This window comes from Diuraphis noxia, unplaced genomic scaffold, assembly GCF_037042655.1.
Source record: "Diuraphis noxia isolate RWA-SAM2 unplaced genomic scaffold, SU_Dnox_SAM2 contig0003, whole genome shotgun sequence".
In the NCBI taxonomy this organism is placed as follows: Eukaryota; Metazoa; Arthropoda; class Insecta; order Hemiptera; family Aphididae; genus Diuraphis; species Diuraphis noxia.
The window spans coordinates 66,526,239-66,539,451 of NW_028301713.1; the positions used below are offsets into that span (position 1 = coordinate 66,526,239).

General features: G+C 28.9%; 1 protein-coding gene across 5 annotated transcripts in view; it reads right to left on the reverse strand.

Moving 5' to 3' along the window:
• Window positions 1-13,213, reverse strand: part of Ccn (cellular communication network factor protein Ccn) — a 304,598-nt gene that overhangs the window by 9,556 nt on the left and 281,829 nt on the right. For 4 of the 5 annotated variants that reach the window (XM_089223939.1, XM_089223940.1, XM_089223937.1 and 1 more), the window contains 2 exons: window positions 5,205-5,296; window positions 2,462-2,591 (listed from right to left, as the gene is read on the reverse strand). In XM_089223939.1, coding sequence (XP_089080065.1) covers window positions 2,462-2,591; window positions 5,205-5,296 — 222 coding nt within the window. The remainder of the gene's footprint in view (window positions 1-2,461; window positions 2,592-5,204; window positions 5,297-13,213) is intronic. The other variant, XM_089223938.1, reaches the window with a different exon arrangement.

Below are 13,213 nucleotides of genomic sequence, written 5' to 3' on the forward strand. Positions count from 1 at the left end.
AATGCCTGAGTTTGTTACTTAGAATAATATTATACGTAGTTACAAATTTACAATAGTAGGTATGCATGTTTGAAGTTCAAGTAGAAATGTATTATTTGCACACTTAAAAATATAATTTAATGGGAAATAATAAAATAAATATTTGCTCTTTGCTCTAAATTTTTCTTTATTTTTACCATATTATTTTATCGAATATTAAAAATGATATGTTTATTTTAATTTATATATGGAAAATATCTTTAATCATTGTTATATGCAACAGAAACTTCGAATTTTTGTTATACTGTTAATATTAAAATGTCAGTACATAATATTATATCTTTCCACTCGTCTTGTCATCGTATAAATGATTTTCTGTATATTTTAAAATTTGGCAATTTTGTATATTTTAGTTTATGATGAAAGTTTTGTGCAGCTTCTTTCAAAGAATTATTAACATTTTAAACAATTTTGGACCTTTTGAAGTGCTGAACATAACATTTTATACTTGCTTTCAAGTTTAATAATATTTGATACATTTTAAGTTAGATTTTCAAAAATATGATTTTAGATTTTCAATATGCTGTACGACGCATTTTTTTTTTGATCATTATTTTCGACAAACGTAGACCATCATACACATAAAAGTTAATATTTTTAATTTTAACACAGTGGTTTTCACTTGACAGTCTACTGTCTACACTATTGTTCACGATTTGTTTGGAAAAAATGAATAATCAATCATAAGTTATAACAGCAAATCTGTGAGTCGATTAGTTACGTCACGTGTTGTAGTTGTATTTATTTTTAACAGTACAATGGAAACCTTGATTTTCGTTGCCAGGAAGTCTTTTTCCTTTTTTCCCGGAAATCAAAAAGATTTGTTAGTTTGTTCGGTGATGTTCAATATTGCACTGTCAATAGACTTGGTCATCAATAAAGTAGTACATAGTAAATTGAAATCGACGGCTAGTCAAATATGAGTTGGTGGAATAGTTTTTAATCAAAATCGTAATCAAATTAAATATTTAGGGAATGAATGAATTCATTTCGTCCGCGCATGGCGTGCTTTGGTATACTTAGTACTTACCCATGTGAGTACATAATATGTGTGATTTGTAGACATGATGTACGTATGACTATTATTGTTACCATGAAATTTGAAAACTCTGTGAGGAAATATGTTATATGTTCGGCTACGATGGGAATACAATATTTTATTTTGTTATAATTGCAGTATATTTAATAAGAATAACATACATATGTATACCGCAGCTTCAGGGCAGAACGCCTTATGCCGGATACGGTGTTGCGCGGGGGGAGAGAGGGGTAACGCAATAACATAGTAATAACTAATAATATTAATCGTTACCATAAAACGAAGACGCGGGCGCATTTCCATTTCGCCGAGGACGAGATCGCGAATCGTGTGTGCCACTTGGAAACGTGTGGACGGATGAGAGAGACAGAGTGTCGCGGTCGCGACGAGAGCGACCGAGAACGAAAGATTTGTGGCGTATGTTTTAAGTGCTCTACTCGCGTGCGTGATTTTTAAAAGCTCTCTCTCTCTCTTTGCCTCCTTCGGCCGCCCGCGTATGCTATTCCGGTTCGAAGGACTCTTTTGAAATTGAACGTGACGTCACATATAATTTTCGTACAAAGGTGCATGTGTGTATTTGTGACCATATGAAACAATGATCGAAACCCACCATTTCCACGGTAAATTTCTGATAAAAATACGTTATCAATTCCTTGTCACCACTGTCACCACGTCATGCTCAAATGCGTACGGCAAAAGCGGGCGGAAGCGTATTTCAAAAATATTTTTATTTTTTTGTTATGCCAGCTAAAAAATTCAAATTTTCGATGCCGTTCGTAGCGATAAGCCGATGACCTTTTTAAATAAACGCTTATGATGCGGGTGGAAAAATCAAAACCTCCACTTCTGTCCAAACCAGACATGAATACTTTTTGGTAGATATTAGGTGGGTTACTTCCGTGCTATTCTATGAAACAGTTTGGTGCGCATCTATAGATATTGTTATCGAGAACGGTAAGAACAGTTCATTATGGAGTACTATCGTAATATCGATAAGGGCGTTTCGTAGGTGGCAGAGGTGTAACAAACAAACAAAAAAAATAGTAGGTATGTCTGTGGCTTGTGAGACAAGGCAATTTCAGTTTTAGGCGAATTGTGGCCCTTTGCAGCTGCGTTTCATACCATAAAAGTGACCCACGACTGAAATGCTCAATTCCCTAACTTGCCGCACAATGCGTTATTAATGTCGATTTTTAATCGATAGTTTTGTGTCAATTGCGTGGTTAATGCATTTTTGTTTAAAAATATTGTTTTTTTTTTGGTTATGACGCGATTACAATATGTTTTTTTGTGTATATTGCTTGGTAAACATAATAATATATGCTTGGAATCGCATTAGAATGTGTATACTGCAGTATATAACTATTATTTATTGTCACTTACTGTTTACGTTGTCACACATCCATTCTCTACAGCACTGTCCGGGCACTTCGACCAACCGGGGATGCCTGCACAGCCCTTGAGGAGATATATTTTCTTGTGGACACAACGACGCACAGGCATAAGTGCCGTTCTAGAAAAACAATTAATACAACTGATATAAATGACCATTCTGTTCCACTAAAACAATAAAATATTGTACGTCATAGATTATAATATTTAGGTATGGTAGAAAGTAGAAACTGCAACTTTTGTATAGTTGGCCCTTTCCCAGGAATATTCGAAATGTATTACAGACAATTTCCATAAGGTTGTTCTATTATTGTCACGACAAATATAAAAATAGAATGTTTTTATGATTATGATAGTATGTCATTGTTTAATTCGATTTGAAAAGGAATTCAACAGCAAATAACTATTTAGGTCCCATAAATAAAAACGAATCAGATATGTACACGATGAATATATTGTTATTATTATCACGACCAGCGCCTAAGTCACAATAAAATATATACATTTTATCTTGAACAAAATATTATTAGGCATAAAAATGTCATCCGCTAAATTATATACAAACAGAGGCTTCGATGCCACTATGGAAAACCTAATAACGTGCTAGGTAATATTGCTCTCGGCAAGCTGTAAACGATATAAGGGGCTTACCTCTAAATCAGGTTTTCGTAGTTTTGAAAATTGTCTGGAAACAATTACGTTTCAATACCCGAGAAAATATGTGTTAGGAGAGGGTATTTTAAATCTGCAATTTATTTTGAAACTTTCACCAGTAATATACAAAATCAAGAACTTTTAGATTAACATTTCGAATCTATGTTTTTCTGTCAACATAATATTAACTAGTTAAATGAGATAAAATATGAATAAAATCTAAAATTTTGTATTTAAGTAGGTAATAATAATGTTAAATTAACATACATTAATTGCATTAAGCTTGTATAATATTTCTGTTTATGTAATTTATTATAATGTAATACCATTATTGAGTAATAATATTAATCAATTATCAGCCAGTTTTCCATCACTGAATTTTTTTATCATATTAAAATACAAAATATAATTGTATTATATCATAGACTTATTTGTTGTTCAATTAAGACATTCTATACAAAATCAATTATGTTCCTTCTTTAATAATGGTTTCGATGAAATGTATTCTTCTTAATGTGACTGTATTTATTTTTAAACATCGCCGTTGTATATATAAAAAAAATTAAATTAAAATAAAAAAAATAAATAAAAAATAAAAAAATCTTTTAATATGAAAACCAATTATTTCACTCAAAATATTTTGATTATTAATATTAGATTTATTTAATTATTTCTTATTTATAGTGACATTGTTTAGTTTAATATACTTTATGTGTATAACGCACATAAATCATATGTATCTATACCATATGTTTATTCAAACTATTTTCGCATAGTTATTATCTTATTTGTTTTTGTAAATGGACTTACTGTGGTCACGCAATACTAGCTCAAATCGGTGGAGGATTTATGGGAGGGAGAACTTCATGTGGCCCAATATATCAATTATTGATCTTCAATAAAACTTATAAAACAATGTTAGTTTATTGAATTATTGTAGAATGAAAAAGCGATTTTTCTACCATAATAAATGTATGTTTTATGTGTTTTATGTATGGCTGCTTCAATAATAAAATAATAAATAAATGAAAAAAGTGTAGTGGTAAGATATATCCGGCTGAATTTTACTACTATAGACTATATTATTCTGTATTGCTAATATAATCATTATATATAAATTAATAAATGTATTTGAATACAAATGTATGTTATTTAAATAAATATTTTAAATAATTATTATATGATGTATAGTAATTTTTTAATACATTTTTAAAATCTATTTAAACAGGTATTAAAAATGTTAAAATTTGAAAAGTAGTCTTGCAACACACTCTTTTCAAATCCCCCAAAAAACTTATTATAGAATTTAATATATTTAGGTACTTTGCCCCCATCTCTGATGAAAAATTCTAATATACGTCATTGGCTCACTTGGACTTTTGATGCTTTTTTATTATCTATTATTATGATTTTAAATATTTTAAATAGGAATTATTAGCTTCTAAGAAGACATTCGTCATCTCTTTAATACATTTTAGCCAATTGATTGTTTTGATAAGTACACATTTGAGTTGAGAATACTTAAGTTAGTGCGTTAGTTATACAATATAGGTACATATTGAGAGAAGTCAAAAATTTCCATCGGACAACCTTTGATGTTTAACCTTTTTTAATTTTATGTCGAACGATATTTAGTAGTTACAATTATTTATTTATAAATGTGTATGTTTCGTTAGTTTCTCGTTTAGAATAAAGCAATCATATTTTTCCTAAGAAATCATTCGATACTGGAGTTTCATGAACATTTTAAATCATTGTATAGAACAATATAAAACAGAAAACGGAATATACGCGGGAAACGTATTGTTTTTTAACAATAAAACACCATTAAGGAAAAACAAAACATTGGTATGCAAGTATATTATAATGATTTTTTTTTTAATTATACATGAGTTATAAAATACAAACTATTAACTATCTTAAAGTAAAACGTAAATGTTTTGTAACGAACTGAATACCTTTTGTTGTCTTTACTAAATATAAAAATAAGCAATAACGATAAATGTGGATCTGTTAAAAAAAATGTGAACTATTGAATTGTAGCAGTTTAATAGTTAAATTTCAATTATTTTTCAATTACCTGACACGTGCACTGCGTTCTGCAGTCTAGCCTGAACGTTTCTCCGTTGTCGTACGTCTTGTTGTATACTGTACACGGCAAGCCTTTTACTACTGAAAAAAAAAATTTAATTATAATAAACAATATAAAATAAAATAAACATTTTTTATTTTAAATAAATTATGATTTAGTGGATTTTTCTTGCAATACAAAAATTCAGAATTGATACAATAGATGATTATCTAAGCAACGTTCTTTGTTGTTAGTAATATTTCGTCCTATAATAGGATATGCCGATGTGATATTATACCATCATATCGTACAAATAATACCAGAAGAACTCGTAAAAGATAAAAATTGTACATACTAAAAGTTTCAAATTTAAATCCAATGAGTAAAAATAAATTTGTGACAAACCTCAACATAGTTTTAGAACATAATCAAAACTTGTTTTACATGATTTCAATGTTTAAAATAAATATATTACTTTGTAAATACATTCTGAATAGCACTCAGAGAACTAGTGATTGATGAACCAGTTCAAATTTATTGTTCGTTATAAAATTAATATGTTAAAGATAGGTTTGGTTTAATGTTGAAATAAAATATTAGCATACCTATTTATCAGGCATTATGTAAATGGAAATATTGCAGATTCACAGGTGTTTATATATTTATTTATTTAATTCAAAACACATTTATTATAAAACGATAATATTTTGAAAACATTTATTTAAATAACTGTGATTATTTCTAGGGGATATTTTTATTTATGAAATATCTTTTTTTTATAATGTATATTATATTTTAATTGTAATTTGTATGTCTATTATACATTTTTTTCGTATATTAATTATAATTATTTTTTTTAGTTGTTGTTTGCGTAATTATAGCAATCAAGTTTTATGATTGTCATTTTGACAATGATGAAGAATCTATTAATTAAAAATTAAAACGTAAGATACCATTTACTTAGTTTCTGCTGTAAGTACAGCCGAGTTTCAAATATCCAACATAACTAAACTAAATTTCTATTAGGTATTTTGTAATAATATGTAGATTAAATTTTGTTAAATTATATAATATTATCAGAGTTATACAACAACAACAACAATGCTTATGTTACTTACTATTGAAATTTGGAATTACTTATTGAAGTTAATTAGCACGAATTAATTAAACACAATAACTCCATGTTAGGAAATTTACAAAAAATCATATCGCTATAGTTACACTCTATAGATGTTTTACGTGATACGTAAAAAATATGTTTCTATTAGAAGAGATGGGGTAGCCAAAATGGAAAAATAATTGAATCTATTATAATAGTATGATGGTAATATCCATAGGCTGTGGTTTTTGTCGGCCGAACCAAAAGTTCATTTCATCTCCCGGGATTATGAATAATTAAAAACAAAAAAAAAAATCTGCAGCCGGGTAATAATAATAAGACTCGTGGTAATAATAAAAAAAATAAAAAAAATAATCTTAATAAACTTTTATTATTCTAAGTACTTTTTCACAGATTGAGGATAGCTATGGCACTTAAGATTTTAAAAACGACACTTGATTTACATACAATTAAAATCTATTACCTACGTTTTCGATGTAACTAATTTCAATGTAGATAAAATTATTTTTCGTGGCACAATATCAAATTTTTAAGAGTCCCGAGTAAAGTATACGTGCATTAAATATTATTTTTAATCATTAGGCACATATAAACTGTATGAGTCGTATTATTGAAGGTATTTCTATTATTAACCGAGTAGGTTGAAATTTGAAATATGAATTATAAATAATATATCATATATATATATGAACAAAGGGGTAGATGTTACACAACTTTAAAAATATTGATGCTCACGAGTAAAATATAATAGTTTAATAATATGAACACATTTAAACATTAATAATAATTAATGGCTCAGATAAAATTTACATACAAAACAGAATACGCTTTAACAATGAAATACAACATGTCTGAATTTTAAAACGGTTTTACGTTGTTACACGCTGAAAAAGAAATAGTTAAATAGAACATAATTATACGTTCTTATAGCTGTATGAATGTATACGTTTGCATGTACAATGAAAAAAATATGAAAGAAACGTTACAGAGTAGTATATTGTTAGAAAAGCTAAGTGGACGGAATGAGAAAATAATGTGAAATAATGTGAAATAATAACAAAGGTTTGGAAGAATAACAATTTTGGAGAGTACTTCGAAGGAATGTTGCAATGGATAAAGACAGAAAAAATAATTATGTGCAGAGGCTGGAAACCTCTAGGTTAATAAAACCTTAAAAAGACACTCGAATAACATTTTATTTAACTGATGCTTGGAAAAACTTTATTGCAGAAAGTCCAGAGAAAGTTTTTACTAAAAAAAAAACAAATATTTACGCGTACGCGGATGCGCATTTCCTATTGTTTTCACAACTTTATATTTTTACGGATTCTCATTTCTCACGAAGTTGTCATATTGTATTGTTATTCTTAAATAAAAACACGTCATTAAAAATTATGCACCGAACCTGCAAATGTATTTAAAATTACAAATATTTTTAATGTTTTATCGTCGTGGCTTTTGTAAATATTCCATCGGGAGTATTGTTAAAGCTGACTGCGTATTGTTATTGAAAAATTAATTTAGGAATAATCCTGCAATATATATATATATATATATATATATATATATCATTATTATCAAATGACGTGCCGCGTAAATACTACGAGTACTTTGTATTAATATGCGCGATTACTAGATGTATTATGTATGTAGTAGTTGTATTCGTTTACTTATTCATTGAAATATATAGTACCTAAATACCATAGCATATGAACATATTTTTACGTGTACATAGGTACCTATTATGTTATTACTCATATTAATATTTACATCGTTTATACATCACATTCTGCTGACAAAACAGCAAAATGATGGTTTGGAAGGAGTAAAAGATTTCAGAAAACTTAGGGAAACAAAAGCCCGAAAATGTATTACGTGTACCTACCTATATTACCTCGGCAACTGCACAGAAGAGTTGGTCGACTATTATTAATATATCCCTGCAACAACTATGGGACGTATATCCAAAACGAAACATCATAGTGGTTATGCAGTTCGAAAAATATGCCAAGTCAGAAGCCACTATTCCATCGACCATGATGCGTTCACTACATTATATTATTATTGTGGTTTCGCGGGCTCGTACTGCAGGATGGGAGATTATATTATTAATATCTATAGTGGTGCCGAAGAAAGCTCTGCAGTGTTTGTGGCGTGCGACGTGATAAAAAAAAAAATCCGCGCGCATCGCATATTAATATATGGATACATTACGCGCTGTTATGTTAAACAGCGAAGCATAACATGATGATGGTGCAGCAGATATTGCATACAGGGTCGTCCACTCGTCCGATTTTTTAGTGAAAAAAAAAACGTTTGCAAGGCAAGGGTTGTGAGCTACAATTTATTATAATATTATCTTAGTGAAATTTCCATACAACGAAGTTGCATAGGGAGCAAAAAAAAAAACTCGTAACATAGAGGAATTTGTTAAATAGATTGCATACGTAACAATGGAGGTCACGTGGTTTTCAAAAATAATTTGTTAAACATAAAATTTCGTTAGATCTAGCTAGCCATTCCAACTGTACAAAATATTGCAAAAATCAACGTACAAACGCTTTCATTTCAAATTTCACAACCATCACAATCCCTCGATTTCCGAACCATCCACCAACGCCATTTTTGGTGACCCCAGTAGGTGACTTAAACGTACTCGCTTAAAACGATTGTACTTTCCTTCCTCTCGTTCGTATTCAATCTCATGCTCTCTTAAAAACGCTCTAAAAACAACAAACTCCTATCATTGATTAGTTGAGTGACTCCTTATATCCTGCAGTCTTCATGTTATCTTCGTCATATACGTTTATTGTAAAATAATAAATACGGATTGTATGTTTATTAATAAATGTAAAAAAAAAGTCAAAGTTCGTTATGCGCAGGAAGAGTTTCACTATATAATATTATGATTGTGCACGATACTAGCGTGTTTTGTAAAGCAAATTTCTGTAATGTTGGCTCCACGAGTGCATAATAATTGCGATCATTTATATCACACTGTATATTATTATTATGACTGTGCTGCTATATATATTTTAAATAATAATAATAATAAAAACTGTAGATTTGATATTGTATCGCAAATATTAGTGTTATTATTATAATGTGTATCGACGGATTCACAGGCGCACTCGGAGAATAAATTATATCATCCGGTCGTCGGCGGTTAATCGCCGACATCCGAACAGAGCACGTCGTACTTGTGTCCATTAATATATTATTATTATTACTAACGGTCTCCGGGTGAGCACATAATAATAATAATAAAATAATTCCGTCGATATCATCATTGTCACTATACGGTCATGTTATACGGTTTTTAAGTGCCCGTGTATACGTCGATGCCACACAGTAGTGGTTTTATATTTTCTCTAATTCAGTCCACCCGAGTACTCGGAAGAATCATATTTATACGAGTTGCAATAAAAACAGGATTTGTAAAACTGCTGTGTTCAGTTTTAGTACGGTTATTTTTTTTTTAAACTTATTGTGTGTTTTTAATGTAGGTTACAGTGTCGGCCATAAACCTCGGGCCGGGTCTGTATAATCTCTTTCATTAATTTGCTACACGGCCGTAAAAAAATATAGTAGGGTAGTTTTAATTTGAAAACGACGTCTATAAAACCTGCAGAATCTTGTATCACATGGGCTGCTAACCAATAAAGTAAAACTAAACGGATCGCGATCAAATTAATTGGTGTATATTAATTAATAATAAATTATTATATCGCACTTTATATTACTATGTTTAGTTAATGTGTTATCGAATTGTTTTTTTTCCGATACGATATTCGTTTCAATAATGCACCACACATTACCATACGTAACAATTTACACGTGAACTAGTACCAGTTTCACGATTCAGTGCAAGTTTTTTTTCCACGTACCTATATAGTTTTTATAAACCTCAAACTTTTTCAGGTGTGTGAAAACGATACTATTATCATCGTTACCGATATTGTGTTAACTACTTGCCCATGACGTGTTCATGTAAAACAATTATTTTACGTTTGAATCGAAACTTTGAAAATACTTATCACTCATAATAATACGGTAATATTATAGTTCCTACTTATAAGTTACTAAACTAGGGTCTAGATTTATATGCAATAAAAATCAATAAAATATGCAGGTTCATATCATAAGCATGCAAAATCATTTTTTTTTTTTTTACAAATTAATAGACTATACAGTTTTGATAAAAAATATTATACAATCTAAATATGTGTCTAAAAAGATAAGAGTTAATATATTCAACAAAATATTAAAAATATTGTGATTATATCATAATAATATATATTTACTATTTATTCGACAATGTGGTAAAGTAAAATATAATAAAAAAAGTGTCGGTAGTAAAATATTATGATAAATTTTTTCAGTGGATTATTTTATAGCATTAATGTTAAAAAGTCAAGAAGAGCATTCTTTTATATGCATTAATTTTACATTAATAATCTAAAGCTGGATATTGAACTAAATCTTATTTTATATAAATATTTATTTTTGGGTGCATTAAATTTAAAACTTTCTAATAAAACAATTCTATACAAACACAGTTTTATATTTTAAATTAAATTATTTGTTTAGAAGATTGTGCGAATAACATTTCTTTAGGTTTTGTATTATTGTTCTGGGAAATGTAAACGATTATATTTATCAAACGAATTCTATTTAGAAATAATGAAAACAATTTTAAATAAAACAGTTATTTATATTTTTTCTAATCATACAGTATACAAATAGGTAATACAATTTATTGTATGGATATACATAATAATATGATAGCTATTATTTCCAAGCCACCAGGTTCAAGACTCGAATGTATATAAAATATAAATCCAAATTAATTTATTTAATCCTCGAATCTACATTAGTTTAACAATCCAACTTTTACCTTCTTAGAATGTAGAATTTAACGCCTTGATCTATTTAATAATACTATTCAACGTTTGTCTTGCATAATAATATTAATGTGTATTATGTTTAGAGACAAATAATTCAGACTTCCATAACATAAACACATAATAGATATACCTATTGTATTAATTTGTATACGTATATTTTATATTATTATTTTTTGAAATGAAAATAATTTTGAGATGAAATTCATATTAAGTTGAGAAAAAATTTTATTTTTTAAAACACTTAAAAAAACATTAAAAAAATAATTTATTTAAAAAAATAATGAAAAATTTAAAAGTGTGTGGTGCATCATACAAAACATTCAAAGCCGAGCTAAGTCTCACATACACTTCTTTGTTCAATACTGTTTATAAGATAGTGACTGGGTGTATATGTCAAGTGCAAGATTTATAAATTTTTCATTATTTTTTTAAATATAATTTTTTTAAACGTTTTTTTAGAAGTGTTTAAAAAAAAATTTTTTTTAATTTTTTTACTTTCTACTTTTTAGTTAAAAGTAAATTTTTTTAATAAACGTTTAAAAAATATTTATGAAACAAAGCTGTAACACTACAGAAGCAACAACACAGTGGAAACGGGGTTTTTACGGCGACGTCGTGGGGACAATCCGTTGCTATACGGGGATCTGCAGCTTGAGCTGTACAGTCTTTGTACTGACTTTGCACACCCGTCATTGCCTACCTGGAGGTCCGTGTCCCAAAATGGCAATGGATTATTTTATTGTCATCCAAGACAAGGTGTATACCAATTTTCAGAATTTTTCATCGTTAATAAGTGCCTCAAATCGAGCGCGCAAGATTTGATTACAGACAAACAGACTTGAAAGCGACCTTAAGAAAAGTGTGTAAAAACTAATTTAAAGCATTTTATTTTCCATGATAAGTTTTTTAATCGTAAAAAACAAAGTATGTTAATTATTTGTTATGTCTAATGTAAGTATGTTTGATGTAAATTTGGAATGACGGATAGGACATAATGAAGCTTCAATTATTCGGAGAGGAGTGGGAATAATTGCTATACAAATCATGGAGATCTATAATAGGTATATAATATGGACAATAATTCAAATAAAACATCATTTTTTGATACTTTTAAATTAAAAAAAATTGTTTTCGCTGTGTGTGGAAAGTAAAAAAGAAACGTATAGAGAAACCTTTACATTTTGTAAAAGATAGTTTTTAGCTGGACATGAAGATATGTCATACCACACTTATCTATAAGGCGTGTACCGTAGTCTTTGTCAGACACGATTATGGGTTGAATGCACTTAAATGCAATCATTAAAATTGTATGGAATCATTTCCACGCACTTCACCTTCTTACACCTTTAGGCATTCGTGGCGTCATGACGTCTCCAGATTTAACTGTTATTAACGACTCGAATAAAGCAAGTACTTTGATTAATACGAAAACAACAACTACAATAATAATAATCATTATTATGTTTCAACGACGCGCGACGACGGCACTTGACCTAAGACAACAGCGTGCGCCAGAGCTACGCCCTCCAAGCCCGATGTTTCGGTGTTAAAAAATGTAAAATAAAACATATAATTTCACTTTATAAGATGAACTAAACTTAAACATAAAAGTAAGTACTTCATCTGTGTACTTTCGTTGGTTTTTATTAAGTTATAATTTTCAAGCGACTTATGAATTATTTTTGTAAAAATATAAAATTAGTTATCAACATTTTCATGTTTTTGTATTCGATAATATATTCACAACTCACTTAAAAATTTAACAGCGGGTATGTAACGGTGACCCTAAAAGGTGACGCAAATGTCGTTCTTATCTTTAAGTTTGATATCTAGTGGTTCGATTAACCATATTAATAATATTGAAGCTTACAACATAAAAATTGGGTATACTGAACTAAAACGTACCTACACGTTGTGCAGCGTATTCGTAAGACGATGACCGCAGTAGTTAGTCCATCAACTTAGTACATCAGATTTATATTATATGATAT